The following is a 21,969-nucleotide window of genomic DNA, read 5'->3' on the forward strand; positions in this document are numbered from 1 at the left end:
TGCTTAGACTGTCCTAGCTTTCCTTCCCACTTAGAGAATTCCAACCCATCCTGTAAATCCGAGAGTGGCTTTGAAAGCTTTGCTCCCTCTCCCAAGGATTTACTGCCTCCCCTCCACCAAACTAACTGCAACATAGTTTGTCTTTCCATCGTAGCACACACATATGTATCCCTTGAGATTGACATTTGTCTGCATGTGCCTCTGCAACCACTTCTAGAATTCAACCTGCTCAAAGTGCGGGTCTGAGGCGTATAACTATGCATAGTTGTCATTCTAAGGCATTTAGTGCATTGTGGGAGTTCAAGCCATGTTTGTTAATTAATGGATTTTATTTTAAATCTAGGTCTATATTTTGCATGTGTTGGGTTGTGGATGAATTCTCTGTAGGTGGGCACTGTGAAGTAAACTGGCTCTTGAATGATTTTAAGGATGACCACAAAGAAGGGCTTCACTCGCGCAAAGCCAGTCGTTGCTGAGACCTCAAAACCGGATCGTCGCAAACAGCCCACACAAGAAATGGCCCCGCCTCCCTCCCTGCCAACCACTCGCTCCTCGCGCCTGCGCAAGCACCGCCCTCCTCGGAGCCCCGCCCCAGTCGCCGCCCCGAGGCTGTCGCGGGCGGTTAGGTCTGGCGGGAACCTTTCCTTCGCTGTCCCGCCCACTATGACGATCACCTACAGCTGCATTGCTAATGGCCGAGCGATCCTGGCGGATCTGGCCTTGACCGGCGGCTCCTATCAGGTACCCCAAAGTGATCGCCTCCACCTTCGCGCGTTCTGTCTTTGAAAGGCCGGGCCCACCCCTCAGGACGCGGCGCTGCGGGCGGCCCGGAACCGGCGGCGAGTTGGGACGAGAGGCCCCGCCCCCGCGCGCGGCTGAGCCTGCCAGGCGGAGAGTCCCTGGCGGAAGCCGCTGGAGCTCCGGACAGCGGAGCTGCACGTGCGCCACTTAGGGGTTAGGGTTGGTGCTGCACGCGACCCAACCCTCAAGGGTTTTCTCTCGCCGGAGGGGAAATAACCAGCATCTTTAACACACGCTTACTGAACATGTGTTAATTGCATAATCCCTGGTTAAAGGGGTGGGAGGTGCAGCAATAAAGAAAAGATGGCACCTGGAGTGGTCGCTTGATGAACTCGTTGTCCCTTTATGTCCAAGGGCTACATACAGCTGTCCTACAGTGTAAAAAGTATTACAGAGGAGGTAGGTCGAGACTGCTCCTGTAACATTCACGATGGGTGGCTGCTCGCGACCACAGAAGAACTGATGTTAGGGTGCTTGGCTTAGAAGCCTTCTAAGTTCGTCTTAGCCTGGCACAGGAAAGGGAAATAGGGATTCCGTGCAGAAGCAGCAGCAACCACAAGAACCTCAGTGGGGCTAGAGTCAGGGTCCTCTATGTAGGGGATAAAGATGAGGTCAGAAAAGTAGGCAGAGAATAGTTAATGAAGAGTCCTATATTCATTTTGTTTTCTTATCCTAGAGAAACTGGGAAGCAATTAAATATAAATAAAGGAATGGCATGATCTGATTTATCTTCTAGTAGATTTGGTCTGCTTACAATCCAGATGGTGGATTGGAGGGGAGAGAACCAGTTAGGGTGGTAATGTTATACTTTATGTAGACGATCTAAGGGTCCGAGCTAAGGCAATGACAGTGCAGACAGAAAAGAGGGGGCAGATCTTAAAAAAGACTTTGTAAAACGAATCCTCAGGAGTTAGTGATAGGGTCATGCCTAAGATGATTCTTAATTTTTTTTTTCTTTTTTTTCCCTAGTTCTATCGAGATAGAATTGACATATAATAGTGTGTAAATTTAAGGTGTACAATGTGATTTGTCTTTTTCTTTTTTTCTTTGGTGTCAGTAAACAAGGTAGAAACTACAGATGGAGGAGCAGGATTGTGGGGGCAGAGAGGGGGAATGCAGGAGAGGAGAGTACAGTTTGGGACAAGTTGAATTTTGTTGCCTGTTGGAAATGGCCAATCTATTTGTGTATGTATTCCTCCACGCATTCCCAAAAGCTTTAAGTGATAAAAAATGTTCAATAGGTAGCACCCAGAGGGTGAGGTCTCACCCAGAAGTGGGTGAGAGCAGTGGTGTCCTGAAAGCCAAGAAAGGAAAGTTACAAGAATGTTTCATCCCCCAAAAAAAGTTGAACAAGATCTAAAAGGTGTTCATTGGACTTGACAGGAGATGATTGGTACCTTACAGTTAGCAATTTTGTAGAAGTGGTAGAAGCAGAAGCCAGATTACTTTAAGCCAGGTGAATGGGAGATGAAGTAAATAAAGAGAGTGAAGTTAGATTGCCCTTTCAAGAATTTAGAAAGGGAATGAGATACGATAAAAGTTAGAAGAAGCATGGTCCAGGAAGAGGCCTTATTTTTTAGTACAGAGAAAACTTTCACATGTATATAAGCTAATGGTGAGACTCTGGAGCTGTAAGAGAGGAGGGGGCTGTTGGAGCAAGACCTGAAGGAGCACAAAGGAATGAAATCCAACATGGCAATGGAGATGTGAGCCTTGGATTCAAGGAATGCCCTTGGGGAAATGAGGGGTGTGGATATAGACACATAGAACTTGGTCTCCTTTTGGGGCTCTCCTCTTTACCAATCCCTTAAGTGCTATGTTCTTCGGGGTTCTAACTTCAGTCCTTTTTTAAATTGGAACTTTCATTAACACCCATGGACACCTTTACTTTGATCACTGTCAAATTCACTTCCAAAGTAATCTCTCTCCAAAGTTACACTGCCTAATAGAACTATAAAATTAATTATTTCCTGATTCCTCCTCATGTATTTCTAATCTTGCTAAGTAGCTCTACTGAGCCATTCAAGCTGGAAACTGGGAATCACCTTCAATTTTTTCTTCTTCACCTTCACATTTGTTCTTTGTCAGCAAGCTTGATTAGTTCTGTCTCTTGAGTTTGTCTTGAATCTGTTTCCTTGTTTCTGAACCATGTTGTCATCTAGGCCTTCAATTCCTATCACCAAGGGTTATTGAAAGTGCCTTCTGTCCCTGGCCATGTATCTCAAGTGGTTAGAGTGTTGTCCCAGTACACCAAAATTGTGGGTTTGATACCCTGTCAGGGCACATACAAGAATCAACCAATGGATGCATAAATAAGTAGAAATAAATCTCTCTCTCTCTCTCTCTCTCTCTCTCTCTAATAAATAAATAAAATTATTTAAGTGCCTCCTAACTGATCTCCCAGATTTCAGCCTTGTCCCTCTCAAAACCAGCCTCTACACTTCTGCTCAAGTGGTTGTTCCTAAAAGCAAATATCATGTCACTCCCCCGCTTAAAATAATTTGGTGGCACCTGATTACATCCAGAATAAAGGCCATACTACTTAGCCTGGCATTCAAGGTCCTCCCTGGTAGGGCTTTTCCATTATTTCTTCTTCCTCCACATATATTTGTGCTCCAGCTATCTTAGCCTTCATGCTGTCCCCAGGGTCTCCCTTTATCTCTTCTTCCCGCTCCCTGGAACCCACTTGTCTTCACTTTTTAGCAGTATAACCTCTCCTGTGCTTTGTGACTTTTCTCAGTTCCTCCTTGAAGCCTTCTCTATGCCCAAGCTAATTTACATCCCTTTACCAAACTACTTACCTGGCTGAATTAAAATCTTCTTGTATTTGTCTCTGCTGTCAGACTCCTTCAGAACAGGAACTGTCTTTGTCTCTGTCTTTACATAGTAGGTTCTCAATAAATGTTTAATTCATTAAGAAGGGAGAGAAACAGAAAATTGAAGGAGTTATTAAGCCCAATGGCCTCTTTTTATGGAGCATATAGGAAGGTAAGAAATGGAAGAGGGTGGAACAGTGTGCAATTGGAGGAAAGGATTAAAGGTTTAGAATGATTTGTGTGCAAAAAACTGACCAGAAAGGAGGAAAGGGATGTGATGACAAGGTGCTTTAAAGAACAATCCCACAATGTCTTTTCTCAATGCTAAATAGTAATGTCACAAATATTTTATATTCGTTAGAAAAGTATTTGTACCTACCAAAACTTAATCATGAGAGCAAATCAATTGCTATTATAGGGTCCTAGAGCTGGACAGGATGCTAGAGATCATCTTGCCCACTTCCTTCATTCTTCACACAAAGAGACAGACCGAGACAAGTCTCTCTCTTAAGTTGTGCAACACTGTAGTTCCAAAAACACAACTAGACCCCAGTTTGTCACTCTTTCACTGCCTCATGTTGCCCTTTGCTTTGTTTTAAATTTTGCTATTATTTCATTGATTATGTACTCTAAACAAGACATGTGGGGAAAGCTAGAGGAATATGTTCTAGTGATGATAATCAGTAACTGAAAGTCTTTGTATTCCCTTAATTTTTCTTGTTTCTTAGGAAATCCTTTCCTAGAGAGTACCCAGATTTTTCAGGCAATACCAACAATTTCAAGCTTTACTCTCTACTATTAATAATAAGCTTTAGCACTGGCTGATGTGGCTCACTGGTTGAGTGTCAACCCATGCACCAAGAGGTCGCCGATTCAGTTCCCAGTCAGGGCACATGCCCAGGTTGTGGGCCAAAACCCCAGTGGGGGTATGTAGGAGGTGGCTAATCGATGTTCTGTCTCATGGATGTCTCTATCTCTCTCTCCCTCTCCCTTCCTCTCTCTATAAAATCAATAAAGAAAAATATTTTTAAAATAATAATAATAATAATAATAATAAGCTTTAGCATGGGCTGGTGTGGCTCAGTTGGTTAGAGCATCGTGTTGTCCCATGAACCAGAGTTGCCAGTTTGATTCCCCGTCAGGGCACATACCTAGGTTGAGGGTTTAGCCCCTGGTGGGGATGTGTACAGAAGGCAACTGATCAATGTTTTTCTCATACATCAATATGTCTCTCTCTCTCTCCCTCTCTTCTCCTTCCCCTCTCTCTAAAATCAATAAAACATCTTCAAGTGAGGATTAATTTTAAAATTAGTAATAATAATAATCTTCAACTGCCCAAAAGTTTTATTTCAAGTGTCATTTTGTGAAAGTGGAAAAGTTAATTAAGAGTGTGGCTATTTAAGTTTTCTTAGATATCTTTCAGGTTCCTTTCACACTTGATAAGTGTTGGGATTTAAGGTATTCTGGATACTTGTAACATCTTACAAATTTTAACCATAGAATGAGCCCTATATGAAACAGGTATAAGAGATCTCAGCAATTATTTGTTTTATAGAAAGAGATCATTGAATAAAAGTTTTTATCTTAAAAAAGACTTAGAGTATTCAGAGAATAAGAGCTGAATACTTTTAATCCACTAACATTTTATTTATAGATATTTGATTAGATTAGAGAGATAATAAAAAACACTACAATCTTCTACAGAGTAAATGCAGACAATTTATTTTTAGGAAACAGCGGCAACAGTGCTTAGACTAGTGCTTCTTAGAGCTGAACCAAAGACCACAATTCAAATGGGAAGGTAAGGTATATTCTGATAAAACTCTACTTTTTAACAATTATCAGCTAATGATTCCAATGATGAAGACATGAGGGAAAAAAATGTATTAGTTGCACATACTCTTGACTGAACCCTCAGAAAAGAGAACTTCTATATGTAAAAGTATAGGGTTGTGATGGGCCTGGTCAGTGTGGCTCAGTGGATTGAGCGTTGTCCCACACACCAAGAGGTCGCTGGCACAAGCCCATGTTTTGGACTCAATCCCCAGTCAGGGGCGTGCAGGAGGCGGCCAATTTATGTTCTCTCTCATTAATGTTTCTATCTCTCTCCCCCTCTCCCTTCCTCTCTCCCTAAAGAGTCAATTTTAAAAAATGTATTAAATCATGATGGGAATGGTAAACACCAAATTCAACAAAGTGTTTACCTCTGCAAAATGAAGGGAGAAGAATGAAATTGAGGAAGGGTATACAAGGGATATTAATTGTATCTGTAGCATTTTAACTAGATTGATGGGTCTACAAGTGTTCTTGTTCTTATTCTCCATACTTTTTGTATACCCAAAATATTTTATTAATAAAAAAGGAAACTTCCACTTAAAAATATCTTCAATTCCACTCTAAAAAACAAAACAAAAACAAAAATCAAGTTCATGTTATCTGTGTCCTCACCTTTTGCTGGCGGAAGTAGGCTTCTTGGGTGCCACAGCAATAAGAATTTCCTGAGGCCTCCATGGGAGGATAAGTTATTGTGGAAAGCTTTATTTCTGTAGAATTAAACCCCTGAGTTACCAAGGTCCCAACTCCCTCTGTCCCACCATGGAAAAAGTCCCATTTTATATTTAGCAGAGCTAGGATCAAAGCCACTGCTCAGAGTCTCCATTCCATATTTGCACTGTCCAGTCCAGCATCAGGCTAGCTTACCTTATGTTCCCAGCTGCAGTCCATTGCATGTGGGGTCTGCATGGCCATGGGCCATGCAGCTTCTAGGGCCATGGGGCAGGCTAGCATGGGTCACAGAAAAAAATGAGTTCAAGGAAGCAGGAGCAAAGCAAGAGGAACTAGACAGAGAATTCCTTTGTTGTGGATTCTGTAGTCCCAAATTTTCATGGGCATGCATTGAGGTCCACCCTCCTAGCCAATGATCTTTGTTCCCAGGATAGACTGACAGGCAAACACCTTTCCTATGTCATCCTGACTTGACTGCACATGCATACATGTCCCTTCCCCCAGTGATTTGCAGGGAATGGACCAGTGGTTCCTTGTGGGAAGTGTGAAACTGCAGTTTTCTGGTGAAGCTGCCCAGATGACTACGCTTATAATGTCTGGCCTCCCCTTTGCTTTCTTCCCATGTTAATATTACTAGCTAATTAGTTAACATGGTAACACGTAGATACAGAGAACAGATTGGTGGTTGCCAGATGTAGGGGTTGATGGGGGCAGGGATAAATGGGTGAAGAGGGTCAAAATATATATATATATATAAAAACAAACTACATCAGCCCAGCCAGTATGGCTCGGTGGTGAGTGTTGACCCATGCACCAAGGGGTCGCCAGTTCAACTCCTGGTCAGGGCACATGCTCAGGTTGTGGGCCAAATCCCCAGTGAGGAGCATGCAGGAGGTGGCCAATTGATGTTCTCTCTCATTGATGTTTCTAACTCTCTCTCCCTCTCCCTCCCTCTCTTTCTCAAAATCAATAAAGAAAAAAAACTTTTTTTAAAAAAAAGCTACATCAAACAAATGTATAGCTTTGTGAAGTTTTACAAGGGAACTCTCCTACCAACTGTAACTGCCACCTTAGCCAAAAAAATAGAACACTGCCAACTACCCCCATAACTCCCTACCATATGTCCTGTGCATTGTTTTCTCCCTCTCCCCCAGATCAACCACCATCCCAACTTCTGTAGCTGTCAATTATCCTGTTTCTTCATTGCCTCAGCACCTAAATACACACCTCAGATATTAGAGCCCAATACTGCCCATTTTTAAATTTGGTGTTATTTAAATCTCTTCAATCTACATAATACCTCTCTACTTCTGTCCTATCCTTACAATTTATTGTTGAAGAACCTATAGAGTTTCCCACAGTCTGGGTTTGCTGATTATATACTCAAAATGCAACTCATTGATGTTTCTAAGAGTCTTTCACCTTCCTAATACATAACTCTGAGAAGGCACAAAACGTCCAAAGTTGAAGTAGTCAGGATAAGGTACACTTTAGCATACTAGAAGGGAGTTTAATTCCTCCTCTCCAACTCATCCTGTTCTCCAGAATATTTGGTATTGACAGTTTACAGCTTTCAAATTCTAATCTATCATGATAGAAAGCCAAGAAGTGCCAAAATTGAATATGTCTACCTAAAAATATAGGAATAGTAAGTCAGTGAATGTAGCATTTTCTATTTGATCAGAATCTTGATTCAGTCTTAGAATATGAGTGATTATATTTGATTTGGTTATTAGAGTTTTCTATATCTATATTAGATTATTACTTTTCTCTTTATTATAATTTATTTTTATTTACATAATTTTAAATACATTTTAAATTTTATAGTTTTAACAATTTAATTTTTTAAATATATGAAAGATATTCAAAATATTCTATTATAAAAGTTATCTATATAGCTTTTATACTATTAATGACAGCTTGAAGATGAAATTAAATTTGTTGTATAGGTACTTAATTTCTTTAATATTATCATGTAAGTGAATGTGTTTTTTCCAAAGCTTTGTCTATCATAGTCTTTTTATTGATGGGATCATTTACCTATGTGCCTCAGACGATATGTTGGATATTGTAACACCACCTGCATTTCTTAAACATGTAAGTAATTTGTTATACTACTTTAAGGACCTTTTCAGTTTCTCAAATTACAAGGTCTTTATTTTTTAGTTTGTTAGTAATAATGTCACATAACAAAAGCAAATCATTCACCTGTCTACAAAGCAGAGCCATTAATGACCTTCAGAGATTTCTTACCCTCATCCCTCATTTGTCTCCTGCTTCCACACTCCCCCCAACTCTGAAGGAAGATATGCAGACAGTACACTCAGATATATTAGAATTTCTCTTTGTATTTATTTTGTTCTTTAAAAGTAAGAAATAAATGAAGCTTTACTAATATTTAAAACACTTTCTCAATAGCATATATATTTAATTTACAAATAATTCCATATAACTCACTTCTGGTAAAAAAGAAAGAAAGAAAGAAAGAAAGAAAGAAAGAAAGAAAGAAAGAAAGAAAGAAAGAAAGAAAGAAAGAAAGACGAGTTAATTAAGAGTTAAATGAAATAATTTTTTAAATCAAGACATGCTATCTTTAGGGAAAGTTCTACCTGAAAATTGACAGCAAATATAAAATATGGTAAATAGAGGGCTTATGTATATGTACTTACGTAGATACATGAGAGTTTATAAATTTCTTAAGGAGTAATTAACCTTCTCAGTAGCTGTCACCTGTTGCTTACTATCACCCAGAATTCGATCTCCAACCAGAATAAGGAGACTTTGTGTAAAGCAATCTCAGTGACAGATGAGGACTAAACCATTATTCTGGTAACTTTATGGTCCAGATAGTACATTTGTTTCTTATTTTTAAAAGTAAATAATACTAATCTTCAATTTTATTTAAAAATATATAATTCAGTATAAATATTTTAATAAAAAATGTTAATAGAAAAATCAGTCAGCTATATAATAGTTACTAGTGATTCTTCAGTCACATTCATGAATCATGCATATTATTTTATTTGTGTCATATACCAACTTGTTTTAACACAGCTCAAACTATAACCATATACAGAATCAAAGGTTATAAGGCCTAATATTGTCACTCTACATAGAGTCTACATTGACAGTTATGCCTAGACAATTGTTAGAGTACAGTCAATTAAGGTGCTGAACACTGTTAGCCATTTAATTGACTGTACTCTAATTTTTTTTCTCTCTGCCATTCTGACAAAACATCCCAACTTTACCACCTTTCCAAAGCCAGATGACACAAAATTGCTAACCATATCATTTTTACCACTACCTCTGGAGAATATAACATTTAGTACAAACAATTGTCAGAATTTCTTCTTGAAACCTTGAAGTGTCCTATAGGGTTTGAAAGATAGTATCATGACATTTAGTTGGGATTGTTTTATTATCGTTGAGGGAATTTTGAGGATAGGAAAAGGAGGGGAAAATAAGTACTTATTTAGAAAATATCATGGACTCCCATTTTTTCCTTGTTTGCCAGAGATAAACATCTGCTCTTCTCCTCAAATCCTCTGATAATACCAAAAAATTAAGGAAGCATCTGCAGTCTCACGATATGAGGTTGTAATCTGTACTACAGCAGTGAAGACTGAGCAAACAGTTTTCATAAATACTGCATCTTTAAATAGACATGACACCCTGCCACTAAAAATCTTGAAATGTCCTGGTTTCTTTTATTTCTGGTTTCTGCTAGACTTGGCTTCAAATAAACATGAACTCAGTAATTATCCAGTTGAAATTATCTATATAGTTTAAATATTTCCATTCATTTCCCCAGGTCAGTGATATTTTTCTAAGAAATCCTTTGATGTCACAAGAACATTTTTCTCCTTCAAATGCAGTTGCTGCCGATTTTCAGCAAGTATTAGGAAAGTATATGGTATGTAACCTCCAACTGTATTCCTAAACATCGTTAGTATTGCAGCTGTCAAGTCAGTTAGGAATTATGAGTTAAGAGCTGTAAAGATGAATGAGAACTGAGAACTTCTGTCTCTATATAATAATAACTAATGATATCCATGATATATTGATAAGTGAATAAAGCAAGGTAAAGTATGTGTGGTATACTATTACTTATTTACATATGCAACCATTAAAGGAAGAGGGAACAAATACAAATATATGTATTTATTTACTTATAGTATAAAAAAAAAATACAAGGTGTGCTTCAGGAGTTCAAGGGAAGGATAAATCAAAAACATTCCAGTGGTTGCCTATGGTAAGGATGGGGAATAGGGATGGAAACTAGACCTCTTTGAATGACATTTGTTTTACAAATTTTACTTTGGAACCATGTATATATTTCACATAATTTAAAAATACTATTAGCCCTGGCAGATTTGGCTCAGCGGTTAGAGCGCTGGCCTGCGGACCAGAGAGTCCCAGGTTCGGTTCCCTCTAGGGACACATACCAAAAAAATAAAATAAAAAAATAATAATAATAATAAAATAAAAATACTATTAATTATTTTAAAAGTTCCTGCTGAGTGAAATAAGACAGTCGCAAGAGTACAAATATTATGTGATTCCACTTACATGAGGTACCTAGAGTAGTCAGATTTATATAGACAGCAAGTAGAATGGTGGTTGCCAGAGTCTGGAAGGAGGGAAGAGGAATTATTATTCACTCGGTACAGTTTCAGTTTGGGAAGATGAAAACTTTCTGGAGGTAGTTGGTGATGATAGTTGTACAACACTGTAAATGTGCTTAATACCACTGGAGTATACAGTTAAAAATTATTAAAACTGAAAATTTTATGTTATGAATATGTTTCCATTATAAAAAATTTTTTAATTTAAATAAGTAATCCCTAAAATGCAACTATCTGTATATTAAGTTGATGATGGCTTAAAAGAGAGTAAAAACTTATTTCAAGTCACTTTTTTTTTTTTTGGTATGTTTTCATTGTTTTTTTAGAGGAAGGGAGAGAGAGAGAAACATCCATCAGCTGCCTCCTGCACGCCCCCTACTGGGGATCGAGCTTGAAACCTGGGCATGTACCCTGACCAGGAATCCAAGCAGGACCTCTCAGTCCATGGGACGACAATCCACTGAGCCACACCAGCCAGGCATTTCAAGTGATTTTGAAACACAATAATTTGATTATATATTTTAGTGAAATTGTATCCTAATGAAAAATAGGACTAAAAATATTAAAATATTTATTTTCAAGTGTCACATTGTTAGTAATAACATTGGTGTTGCTATTCTGAAACTGATTTATATAGTTAGAGACATAGATATAATTACTTTGAGTAATTCAATTAATATTGTTATGAATCAAGATTTTCATCAAAAAATTACAAATATAGAGTCAAAGAACTAAGTAAAATGTATAATCCTAAATTTAAATTGAAAATTAAATATTGAAAACCATGTAATTGAGGGCCTGGGGACCACTATTCCCGCTGGAGGCCTCCACAAACTGTGAGGAGTTGGTCATGCTGGTGGTGGTGTGCACCTCAAGCCCTGTACAAACAGTGTCCCAGCTCACTATATCCCAGGTGATCCAGGCCAGTTTTTCAGTGCAGCCACGTGGTTCTGAATTCTCTGGTGCTTTTGGCATGACACAGATTGCTGTGTTGGGTCTCTTTCTATATCCAGTTCCTTCCCAGTGGTCAGATGAAGGATTAGGTATCCTTGATGATGAAGTCTGAAAGTATAGTATCAGTTCTACAAACAGGAGCCAGGTGAAAATGTCAAGAAATTATGGACTTTGTATTGTATATTAAAGTTGCAAATTAAAGTATTTTGGTCACAAAAAAGAGAGAGAGAGAAATATGTAATGAAAATATACCATGTGGTACATTTTCTCTTTAAAAATAAAAAAGTATTTCCTAGCCTATCCACTGAAAACCCTAGAAACAAAGACCAATGCAATAGCAGCAAACCCCTCAGTGTCTAGATTATAGTCTCTAAATACCATTTTACACCAAAAGGAACCAGGATTAATTCCATATGTTGGGCAGAAAACATAAAAGCCAGAAACATTTTGTCATAACAGAAACAAGAGAGCTATCAAAGTCTGCTTTGCTCATGTCAAAAGACCAAGAACCAACTTGAAGAGTATGTTTCAAGTATGCTTGCCCAAAACATCAAACCTTGATTGTGACCAAGCCTTTAGATGTAACTACCAGTTTATAGGAAATAAAAGAATCAGTGACCACATTAAATGATACCACAGCAACGCAATCAGCAAAATCCAGAATATGAGAAACTCTACAAGAAAAAGGACCCAATATCTTCAACAAATAAATTGCAAGGGGGGAAAAGTTAAAGCAAACCTATAGATTAAGGGAGACCTAAGATGCCCTGGCAAGTTTTCTCAGTGGTTAGAGCATCAGCCTGCAGACTGAAGGGTCTCAGGTTCAATTCCTGGTCAAGGGAACATACCTGGGTTGTAAATTCAATCCCTAACCTGGGTCATGTGGAGGCAACCAATCCATGTGTGTCTCTCATATCAGTGTTTCTCTTTCTCTTCCTCCCTCTCTTCCTTTCTTCCACTCTATCTAGAAATCAATGGAAACATATCTTCAGGTGAGGATTAACAAAAAAAAAAAAAGAGAGAGAGAGAAAGCTCTAAGATACATATCAATATGAAGACACAAAACACAATATGTAGAGACTTCTGGTCAAGATCATGGTAATCGATAGACTCCTCCCAACAACCATGTCAAAATTACAACTAAACTACAGAACAACCATCATTCAGGACTGCCCAAAATCAAGCTGAATGGAAGTCCTACAACTACGAAATTAAAGAAGCAGCCACATTGAGACAGATGTGGAGGGATGGAGGTACTGATGGGCTGGTCCCACACCCACGTGTGGAGGATAAAAATCAGGAGAGATACCTTGGCTGTGAAGGTCCTCCCTGAGGAATGAGGAGTCCCCATTCCACACCGGGTCCCCCAGCTCAGAGTTCCAGTGCCAGGAAAAGAATCCACATCAATTCTAGCTGTAAAAACCAGCAGGAATGGAGGCTGAGGGAGGCTGAGGTTCCTGGAGTCCCAGGCAGTTCCTCTTAAAGGGCCCATGCACAGACTTATTCAGTCTCACTCCCTCCAGGCTCCAGCATGGTAGAGGCAGCTTGAAAGGTACCAGAGACATACAGGGTTAGAACTGAGTTGGGTGGCATCCAGGTGAGAACTGGAGAGGGAGCTTTCTCCAGGACAGATATGCTGGCTGAGGCTGGTGTTCACTTAGTGAGCCCTCCACCCACAGGCCGGCAGATAGGTGCCCTATCTGTGACTCCAGCAACCTGGCTCACACTGTTTGCCTCTCCCTGGTGATTCCCTGAGGCCCTGCCCCACCCACCTTTTGGGCCCACAAAGCTGTTTCCAGTGCCTTTACCATAGGATTGGCCTGCCTTGGCTCCTGCTTCAGATTTTTCTAGATTCTCTTGAACAAGCAGCATCTGGCCTCAGCGAGCCCCATACCTCTTGCTAATTGGCCCCACTCCCAGCAGTAGAAGCAGCTAGCCTTCATTCACAGCTTAGCTTTGCCTGGGCACCTCCAAGCCCAGCACAAGCAGCAGCCACCTGCAGATCACTTTATAGCTTATTCCTGGTGGCCTGAGGTAGAACACAGGCAGAGGCTGACCTTGCACACCCAGTGGACAATTTCAGACCACATTGAAACCACCACCACCAAATCACTTCCACAAATGACACACTCAAAGAGTGGACTCAGTGGGTACCAGAGCCCTGCTGAAGTAAGTCTTGCTCTGTGTGGCGGGCCCCTACACAGTGATCCTCCAAGGCAGTCAGTGGTCATTGAGCACTGCCGGTCCTTGAAGCTGATCAGCCTGAGTAAATCCCTCCCACTGATGTGCCAACAGAAATCAAGACTCAATTACGATACAAGGATGTACAGTCCACATGAGGGGTGCACCTCAAGGGCCCAGCTGGGAGATCAGGGAGGCTGTGCTATTGGACCCTACAGGACACCTACTACAATGGGCCACTCTATGAAGCCTAGGAGACATAGCAAATCTACCTAATACACAGAAACAAATACAAGGAGGCAGCCAAAATGAGGAGACAAAGAAATATGTCGCAAATAAAAGAACAGAACAAAAATCTAGTAAAAGAACTAAACAAAATGGGAATAAGCAATCTAGCAGATGCACAGTTCAAAACACTGGTTATAAGGATACTGAAGGAACTTAGTGAGGGCCTCAAGAGCATAAAAAAGGACCAGTCAGAAATGATGGATGCACAGTCAGAAATGAAGGAGGCATTAACTGAAATAAAGAATAATTTACAGGGAATCAATAGTAGAGTAGGTGAAGCCAAGAAACAAACCATCGGATTTGGAATATAAGCAAAAAACACCCAATCAGAACAGCAAACAGAAAAAGAATCCCCCCTCCCTCAAAGGGAAGGGGGAGGATGGGTGGGAAGAGATAAACCAAAGAATTTATGTACATATATGCATAACCAATGAACATAGACAATAGTGTGGGGATGGAAGAAGGGGGGTGAGAGTGAGGAGGAGGGGGTTCAATAGGGGAAAAATGTGGGGACATCTGTATATTCAACAATAAAGATAAGTTTTAAAAGAAAAAATTTGCCTGGCTGGTGTGGCTCAGTGGTTGAGCATCGACCCATGCACCAAGAGGTCACCAGTTCAATTCCTAGTCAGGTTACGTGCCCAGGTCATGGGCCCAATCCCCAGTGGGGGGCGTGCAGGAGGCAGCCAATCAATGTTCTCTCTCATTAGTGTTTCTATCTCTTTCTCCCTCTCCCTTCCTCTCTCTCTAGAAATCAATAAATAAAAATAAATTTAAAAAGAAAATAATATATTTGGGAAAAGGGTGGTTGGTAGTAGCATAGATGAAATAAGATTGTCCATGTGTTGATAATTGCTGAAACTAGGTAATGGATACATAAGGGTTTATTATACTTTTCATTCTGCTTTTATATATATATATGAACTTTTTCATAATAAAATATTTTAAGAAAAAGAAATTAAATAAATAAATAAATAAATAAGCCCTGGCCAGTTTGGTTCAGCAGTTGGAGCATTGGCCTGCAGACCAGAGAGTCCCGGGTTCAATTCCCACTAGGGGCACGTACCAAAAATAAATAAATAAATGAAATAAAAATATTTTAAGTATACCTGTGTTTGTTTTCTATTTATGTGTGACAAATTACCACAAAACAGCACATGTATATTATCTCACAGTTCCTGTGGGTTAGGAATCAAGGCGTGGCTTAACTGGGTTCTCTGTTCAGGACCTCTGAGGACCTCTCAAAACTACACTCTAAGTGTCAGCCAAGCTGTGTTCTCTTCTAGAAGCTCTGGAGGGAAAATCTGCCTCCAGGCTCATTCAGGTCATTGCAGAATTCATTTTCTAGGAGCACTTCTAACTACTTCTGGTTAGGCGCTGCTGGATTAGGATCAGTTTTTGCTCAAATTTACTCTTAAAATTTTTTAATATATATTTTCTTATAACTGCAATAGATATGCAGCTTTGTGCTGGCTGTTGGCTGGAGGACACCCTCAGGTCCTAGAGACTGATAGCAGTTCCTTGCCACCCAAGGTGAGTGTCCTCAACATGGCCGCTTGCTTCTTCAAGGCCAACAAAGGAATCTCTCACTCCAGTCTGCTAAATCTCATATAATCATGGGAGTGACATTCCATCACCTTTGCTTCTATTAGTTAGAAGCAAATCACACTCAAGGGGAGGGGATTTTACAAGGATGTGACTCACTGGGGATCACCATAGGGTATGTCCACCACCATGTCTGATAAAATACCTAAGGATAGAAGCTTTTATATTAAATGCATACATTTTCTTATGAAGAATTCTGCATATTCAAGACAGCCAAAATACATTAATATAGGTCCCTGAAAACTAGTTAATATGTGAAAATATGCACATTTTAAGAAGTTAACATATCTGAAGTCAAAGAATTTTCTGTTTAACATTTATAAGCTAACCTGGTAAGCTTTAAATTTGTAGAAAATTTTGTAAAAGTTGTTGAAATTCTTATGCTATAATTAACCAAATGCATACAGTACCAAAAAAGTAATTTTGAGAGACTTAAAAAATATATACACACACACACACACACACACACACACACACACATACCCCAAATGCAAATCCCAGTCTATTATTTTAGTCTATAAATTCATAGAATGGACTATGAATACATTATCTTAACAAAACTTAGATGACTCACTCAGATGAAAAAAGATTAAGCATTTTAGCCCTGACCAGGTGTCTCAATTGGTTGAAGCATCATCCCATACACCAAAAGGTGGCAGGTTCAAGTCAGGACACATATCTAGGTTTCGGGTTCAATCCCTGGTTGGGGTGAATATGGAAGGCAAACCAATCAATGTATCTCTCCCTCTTTCCCTCCCTCCCTTTCTCTCTCTAAAAAAAAAAAAAAGATTAAGCATTTTAAAAAGGAGAGAATCAGTGTGGGGGAATAAGGAAGGTCATCTGTAACACTTTCAACAATAAAAATAAATTTAAAAAAAATTTTTAAATCAACTATATTTTAAAAACAACACTTTTGCAGTGGGGGATGGGATGGGAACCAACAAAGAAAAAGGAAAACTATTCACAACTCATATCACAGATATATGACTAAAAATTAATATATAAACTTATAGAAATCCAAAAAAAAAAAAACAACACTAGATTGGCAGAGCGTCTAAACTGACAGCACATGGAAAAGGAAAAAGGAAATTTAAATGTGTCTAAAACATGTGAGAATACAATCAACCTCAAAAAAATAAAATGAAAAGGAACAAAAAAATTAAAGATTAACCATTTATCTTAACTTGATTACCTTTGCAAAGACCTTATTTACAAACAAGATCACATTCACAAGTATCCAGAATTAGAGCTTGAACATATCTTTTGGGGGGACACCACAATTCATCTAACAACCCCCTCTTTTGTACATCCACCTCATGAACTCCTCCCAGAACATCAATTGTTAAGTTGCATGGTCCAGTGACAAAGATGAGAGTTCTGTTTAAGGTAGATTTGATCACTTGCCAAAGAGCAGGGGTTTTTTCAATCATTTTTTATTTTATTTTAAAAGTAATGCTCATTAATAAAGTGAGATAATACAAATGTACAAAAAGTCAAGTATGACTATCTCCTACAGTCTCAATCAACTCCCCCGATGCTGTGAGCACTCTTAGTAGACAGTTTGGTGCTTAACCTTCCAGAATGATAGAAAGATATAGATACAGACACAACAATCTTTGGAGCTTCTTGAGTCTGAATCCTTATTTTGCCTTTAGCTGTGTAACACTGAGCAACTTATTAACCAATCTCAGTCTCAGTTTTCTTATTTAGAAAATAAAAGATTATGCCCTGGCCAGTTTGGCTCAGCAGTTGGAGCGTCGGCCTGTGGAGCAGAGAGTCCCAGGTTCGAATCCCTCTAGGGGCACATACCAAAAAAATAAAAAATAAAATAAAAGTTTAAAAATAAATAAATAAATAAAAGATTATTAGAGTACTGCTTTATATGATATTTTGGGAATTAAATGAACTAATGCATATGAAGTGCTTAAAACAGTGCCTGGCACATACTAAAATGTTCAGTGAGTTATTACTGAATATTGTTTGATAGCTGCAGCTTACTTTTTAAATGTAACATTACATCTTAGAGATTATTTTTGTTAATATGGATAGAGTAGAAGACAAAAATAGGAACAAAGGACTAAAACAATGAATAGAAAACAGTAACAAATATGGTAGATATTAATCCAACTACATCAATAATCACTTTAAAAGAGAATGGTCTGGCCTGGCTGGTGTGGCTCACTGGTTGAGCTTCGACCCGTGCACCAAGAGGTCGTCGGTTCAATACTCAGTCAGGGCACATGCCCAGGTTGTAGCCCAATCCCCAGTGGAAGGCATGCAGGAGGCAGCCAGTCGATGTTTTCTCTCCTCAATGTTTTCTCTCATCGATGTTTCTATCTCTCTCTCCCTCTCCCTTCCTCTCTCTAAAATCAATAAAAAATATTAAAAAAAAAAAAAAAAAAGATAATGGTCTGGCCCTGGCCAAATGGCTTAGCAATAGAGTGTTGGACCAAGGACCAATGACTCGAGGGTTCAATACCAGTCAAGGGCACCTACCTCTGTTGTAGTTAGTCCCTGGCCTTGGTCAGGGTCGTGCGGGAGGCAACCAGTCAATGTGTCCCTTTCATGTCAATGTTTCTCCCTCTCTCTCTCTCCTTCTCACTCTATCTGAAGATAAATAGAAAAATATCCTCGGGTGAGAATTTAAAATATATATATATATAATGGTCTGCCTTGGCCTGTGTGACTCAGTTGGTTGGGCATAGTTCATGCACCAAAGGGTTATTGGTTCAGTTCCTGGTCAGGGCACATGCCAGGGTTTCAGACTTGATCATCAGTAGGAGGCATGCAAGAGGTAGCTTTTCAATGTTTCCTTCTCACATCAATATTTCTCTCTCTCTCCCTCTCCCTTCCTCTCTCTAAAAAAAGCAATAAAAAATTTAATTAATTAATTAAAGTTAATGATCTAAATACACCATTAAAAGACAGAGATTGCCCTGGCCAGGTGGCTCAGTTGGAGCATCAACCCTTGCACCAAAAGGCTGCAGGTTCAATCTCCGGTTGGGGCACATACAGGAGGCAACTGATTCTCCATCTCTGTCTGTCTGACTGTCTCTCTCTCCTCTTTCTTCCTCTCTCTAAACATATCCTCAGGTGAGGAATAAACAAATAAAAAGACAGATTGTGTGATTGGATAACAAAAAATGTCAAGAAAATGAGAAGACAGGCCTGGCCGGTTTTGCTCAGCGGTTAGAGCATTGGCCTGCAGTCTGGAGAGACCCGGGTTCGGTTCCCGCTAAGGGCACGTACCTGGGCTGCAGTTTGTCCCTGGCCCTGATTGGGTCATATGGGTGGCGACTACTCGATGTGTCCCTTTCACGTCGATGTTTCTCTCTCTCCTTCCCACTCTATCTGAACAAAGTATCAAAAAATGTCTTCAGGTGAGGATAAAAAAAAAAAAAGAAAAGAAAAAAAAGAAAGAAAATGAGAAGATAGCCACATACTGGGATAAAATATTTGCCAAAGACAACTGATAAAAGACTATCATCTACAATATAGAAAGAATTTTTAAAACTCAACAATAGAAATACAAACCTGATTAAAAAATAGGTCAAAGACCTGAGTAGATACCAAAGACATATACAGATGGCAAATAAACATGAAAACATGATCAAATTATATGTCATTAGGGAATTGCAAATTAAAGCAATAAGGAGATACTACTACACATCTATTGGAATGACCAAAATTCAAAATACGCCAAAGGCTGACAAGGATGTGGAGCAATAGTAACTCTTACTCACTGCTGGTATGGCAAAATGGTATGGCCACTTTGGAAGACAGTTTGGTATTTCTTTACAAAACTAAACATACTCTTACCATACAATCTAGCAATCACACTCCTTGGTATCTACCCAAAGGAATTGAAAACTTGTCTACACATAAAACTGCATATGGATGTTGTAGCAGCTTTATTCATAATCATCAAAACATGGAAGCAACCAAGATATCTTTTCACAGGTGAATGTTTAAATAAACTGTGGTACATCCAAACAATGGACTATTATTCAGCACTAAAAGGAAATGAGCTATCAAGTCATGAAAAGACCTGGAGGGACCTTAAGTGCATATTATTACATGAAAGAAGCCAATCTGAAAAGGCTACATACTGTGTGATTCCAACTATATGACACTCTGGCAAAGGTAAAACTACAGAGACAGTAAAAAGACCAATGGAAAATAGTAAGGAGTTTCCTCCAAAAATTAAAAATGGAATTGCCATTTGACCCAGTGATTCCACTTCTAGGAATATATCTTAAGAAGCCTAAACACCAATCAGAAAGAATATTTGCACTCCTATGTTCACAGCAGCACTATTTACAATAGCTAAAATCTGGAAACAACCCGAGTACCCATCAGTAGATGAGTGGATAAAAAAGCTGTGGTACATTTACACAATGGAAAACTATGCAGCTGTGAAAAAGAAGGTCCTCTTACCCTTTGAGACAGCATGGAGGGATCTGGAGAGCATTATGCTAAGCGAAATAAGCCAATCAGAGAAAGACAAATATCACATGATCTCACTTATATATGTAATCTAATGAACAAAATAAACTGATGAACAAAATAGATCCAGAGACAAGGAAGCAGGAAACAGGCTGACGAATCTTGGGGGGAGGGGGCAGGGCAGGAAGAAATTAATGAAAGAATTTATATGCATATATGCATAACCAATGGACACAAACAATAGTGCAGTGAAGGCATGGGGGGAGTGGGAGGGGGTGATCAATGGGGGAAAAGAGGGGGACATCTGTAATACTTTCAACAATAAAGATAAATTTTAAAATAAAAATAAATTCCCGCTAAGGGCGCGTACCTCGGTTGCGGTTTGTCCCCGGCCCTGGTTGGTTGTGCGGGTGGCAGCCACTCGATGTGTTCCTTTCGCATCGATGTTTCTCTCTCTCGGTTCCTCTCTCTCCCTCCCACTCTACCTGAACAAAAATGGAAAAATGTCCTCGGGTGAGGATAAAATAAATAAATAAATAAATAAATAATAATAAATAAATAAAATTTTTTAAAGACCAATTGTAGCCAGGGCTTAGGGAGAAGGGAAGCATGAATAAGTGGAGGAGCACAGAGGATTTTAAGGACAGTGAAATTGTTCTGCATGATAATGTAATGGTGAATACATGTCATTATACATTTGTCCAAACCTATTGAATGTACAATACCAACAGTGAACCCTAATGTAAACTATGGACTTTGGGTGACAGTGATGCCTGAGTATAAGGTGATCCATTATAACAAATGTACCACTCTAGTGTGCGATGTTGATAGTGAGGGAGGTTGTGTGTGTGCTGGGGTTAACAGGCATGTGGGAACTCTGTACTTTACACTTAATTTTACTGTGAACCTAACACTGCTCTTTAAAAAATGTCTAAATTTAAAAATATTTAAAGTTTAAAAAAAAAAAACAATTCCACTGCTGATTGAATGCATTGATATATCCCTCTCCCACCCAACTCCTTTTTCGCAAGATAAAGGTGGGTCAGTTTGAGGCCTAGGTTGATTCCTTATGCCGAAATACAAGTGAGATGTGCCTTTTCCCCCCAGACTTGTTATTTTGTATTTTTTATTTATTTTTAATTAAGCTTATTAAGTTAATAAGATTATATGCATTTTGAGTGTACAATTTGATAATACATTATCTGTATATTGTATTGTGTGCCCACCACCCAAAGTCAAATCTTCCATCACCACATATATTTGACTCCCTTTACCCTTAACTACCCCTAGCCCCCTTCCTCTGGTAACCATCATACTGAGATATGCCTTTGACACTTATATTCTAATTTGTACAATATATTATATCAAAATAGATTTTATTTATGGAGAATAAAATTTGTATTATATTTCACTTCTATATAGATGAAATACAATAAAAATCAAGATGACAGCTCAATATCCACACTGAGGAATCAAGTAACTGATGTAAAAATTGTTATGACCCAAAATATTGATAGAATATTGGAAAGTGAAGAAAGAGTGAATATCTTCAGTGACAGAACAGATGATCTCCAAACAACTGTAAGTGATGCACACCTGTCCTGATCCCCAAACGTTAATCTAAACCACAAGATTAACACCCTAAAGACAAATTTCTTAAAGCAAAAGTATACCATGGATACTGTGAGACAATCCTATGTCACCACATTATGGCTTTATCAAGAAATTATTTGAATACCACTAAA

General features: G+C 39.0%; 1 protein-coding gene across 1 annotated transcript in view; it reads left to right on the plus strand.

The window, feature by feature from the left end:
* The first annotated feature begins 663 nt into the window (after positions 1–663).
* The window catches only part of LOC118643568 (vesicle-associated membrane protein 7-like), a 45,385-nt gene continuing 24,079 nt past the window's right edge, over positions 664–21,969 (plus strand). The window contains exons 1-5 of the mRNA XM_036281684.1: positions 664–741; positions 5,348–5,418; positions 8,123–8,219; positions 9,937–10,038; positions 21,647–21,805. Coding sequence (XP_036137577.1) covers positions 664–741; positions 5,348–5,418; positions 8,123–8,219; positions 9,937–10,038; positions 21,647–21,805 — 507 coding nt within the window. The remainder of the gene's footprint in view (positions 742–5,347; positions 5,419–8,122; positions 8,220–9,936; positions 10,039–21,646; positions 21,806–21,969) is intronic.

The sequence above is a fragment of the Molossus molossus genome, unplaced genomic scaffold (genome assembly GCF_014108415.1).
Source record: "Molossus molossus isolate mMolMol1 unplaced genomic scaffold, mMolMol1.p scaffold_m16_p_1, whole genome shotgun sequence".
NCBI classification, from domain to species: domain Eukaryota; kingdom Metazoa; phylum Chordata; class Mammalia; order Chiroptera; family Molossidae; genus Molossus; species Molossus molossus.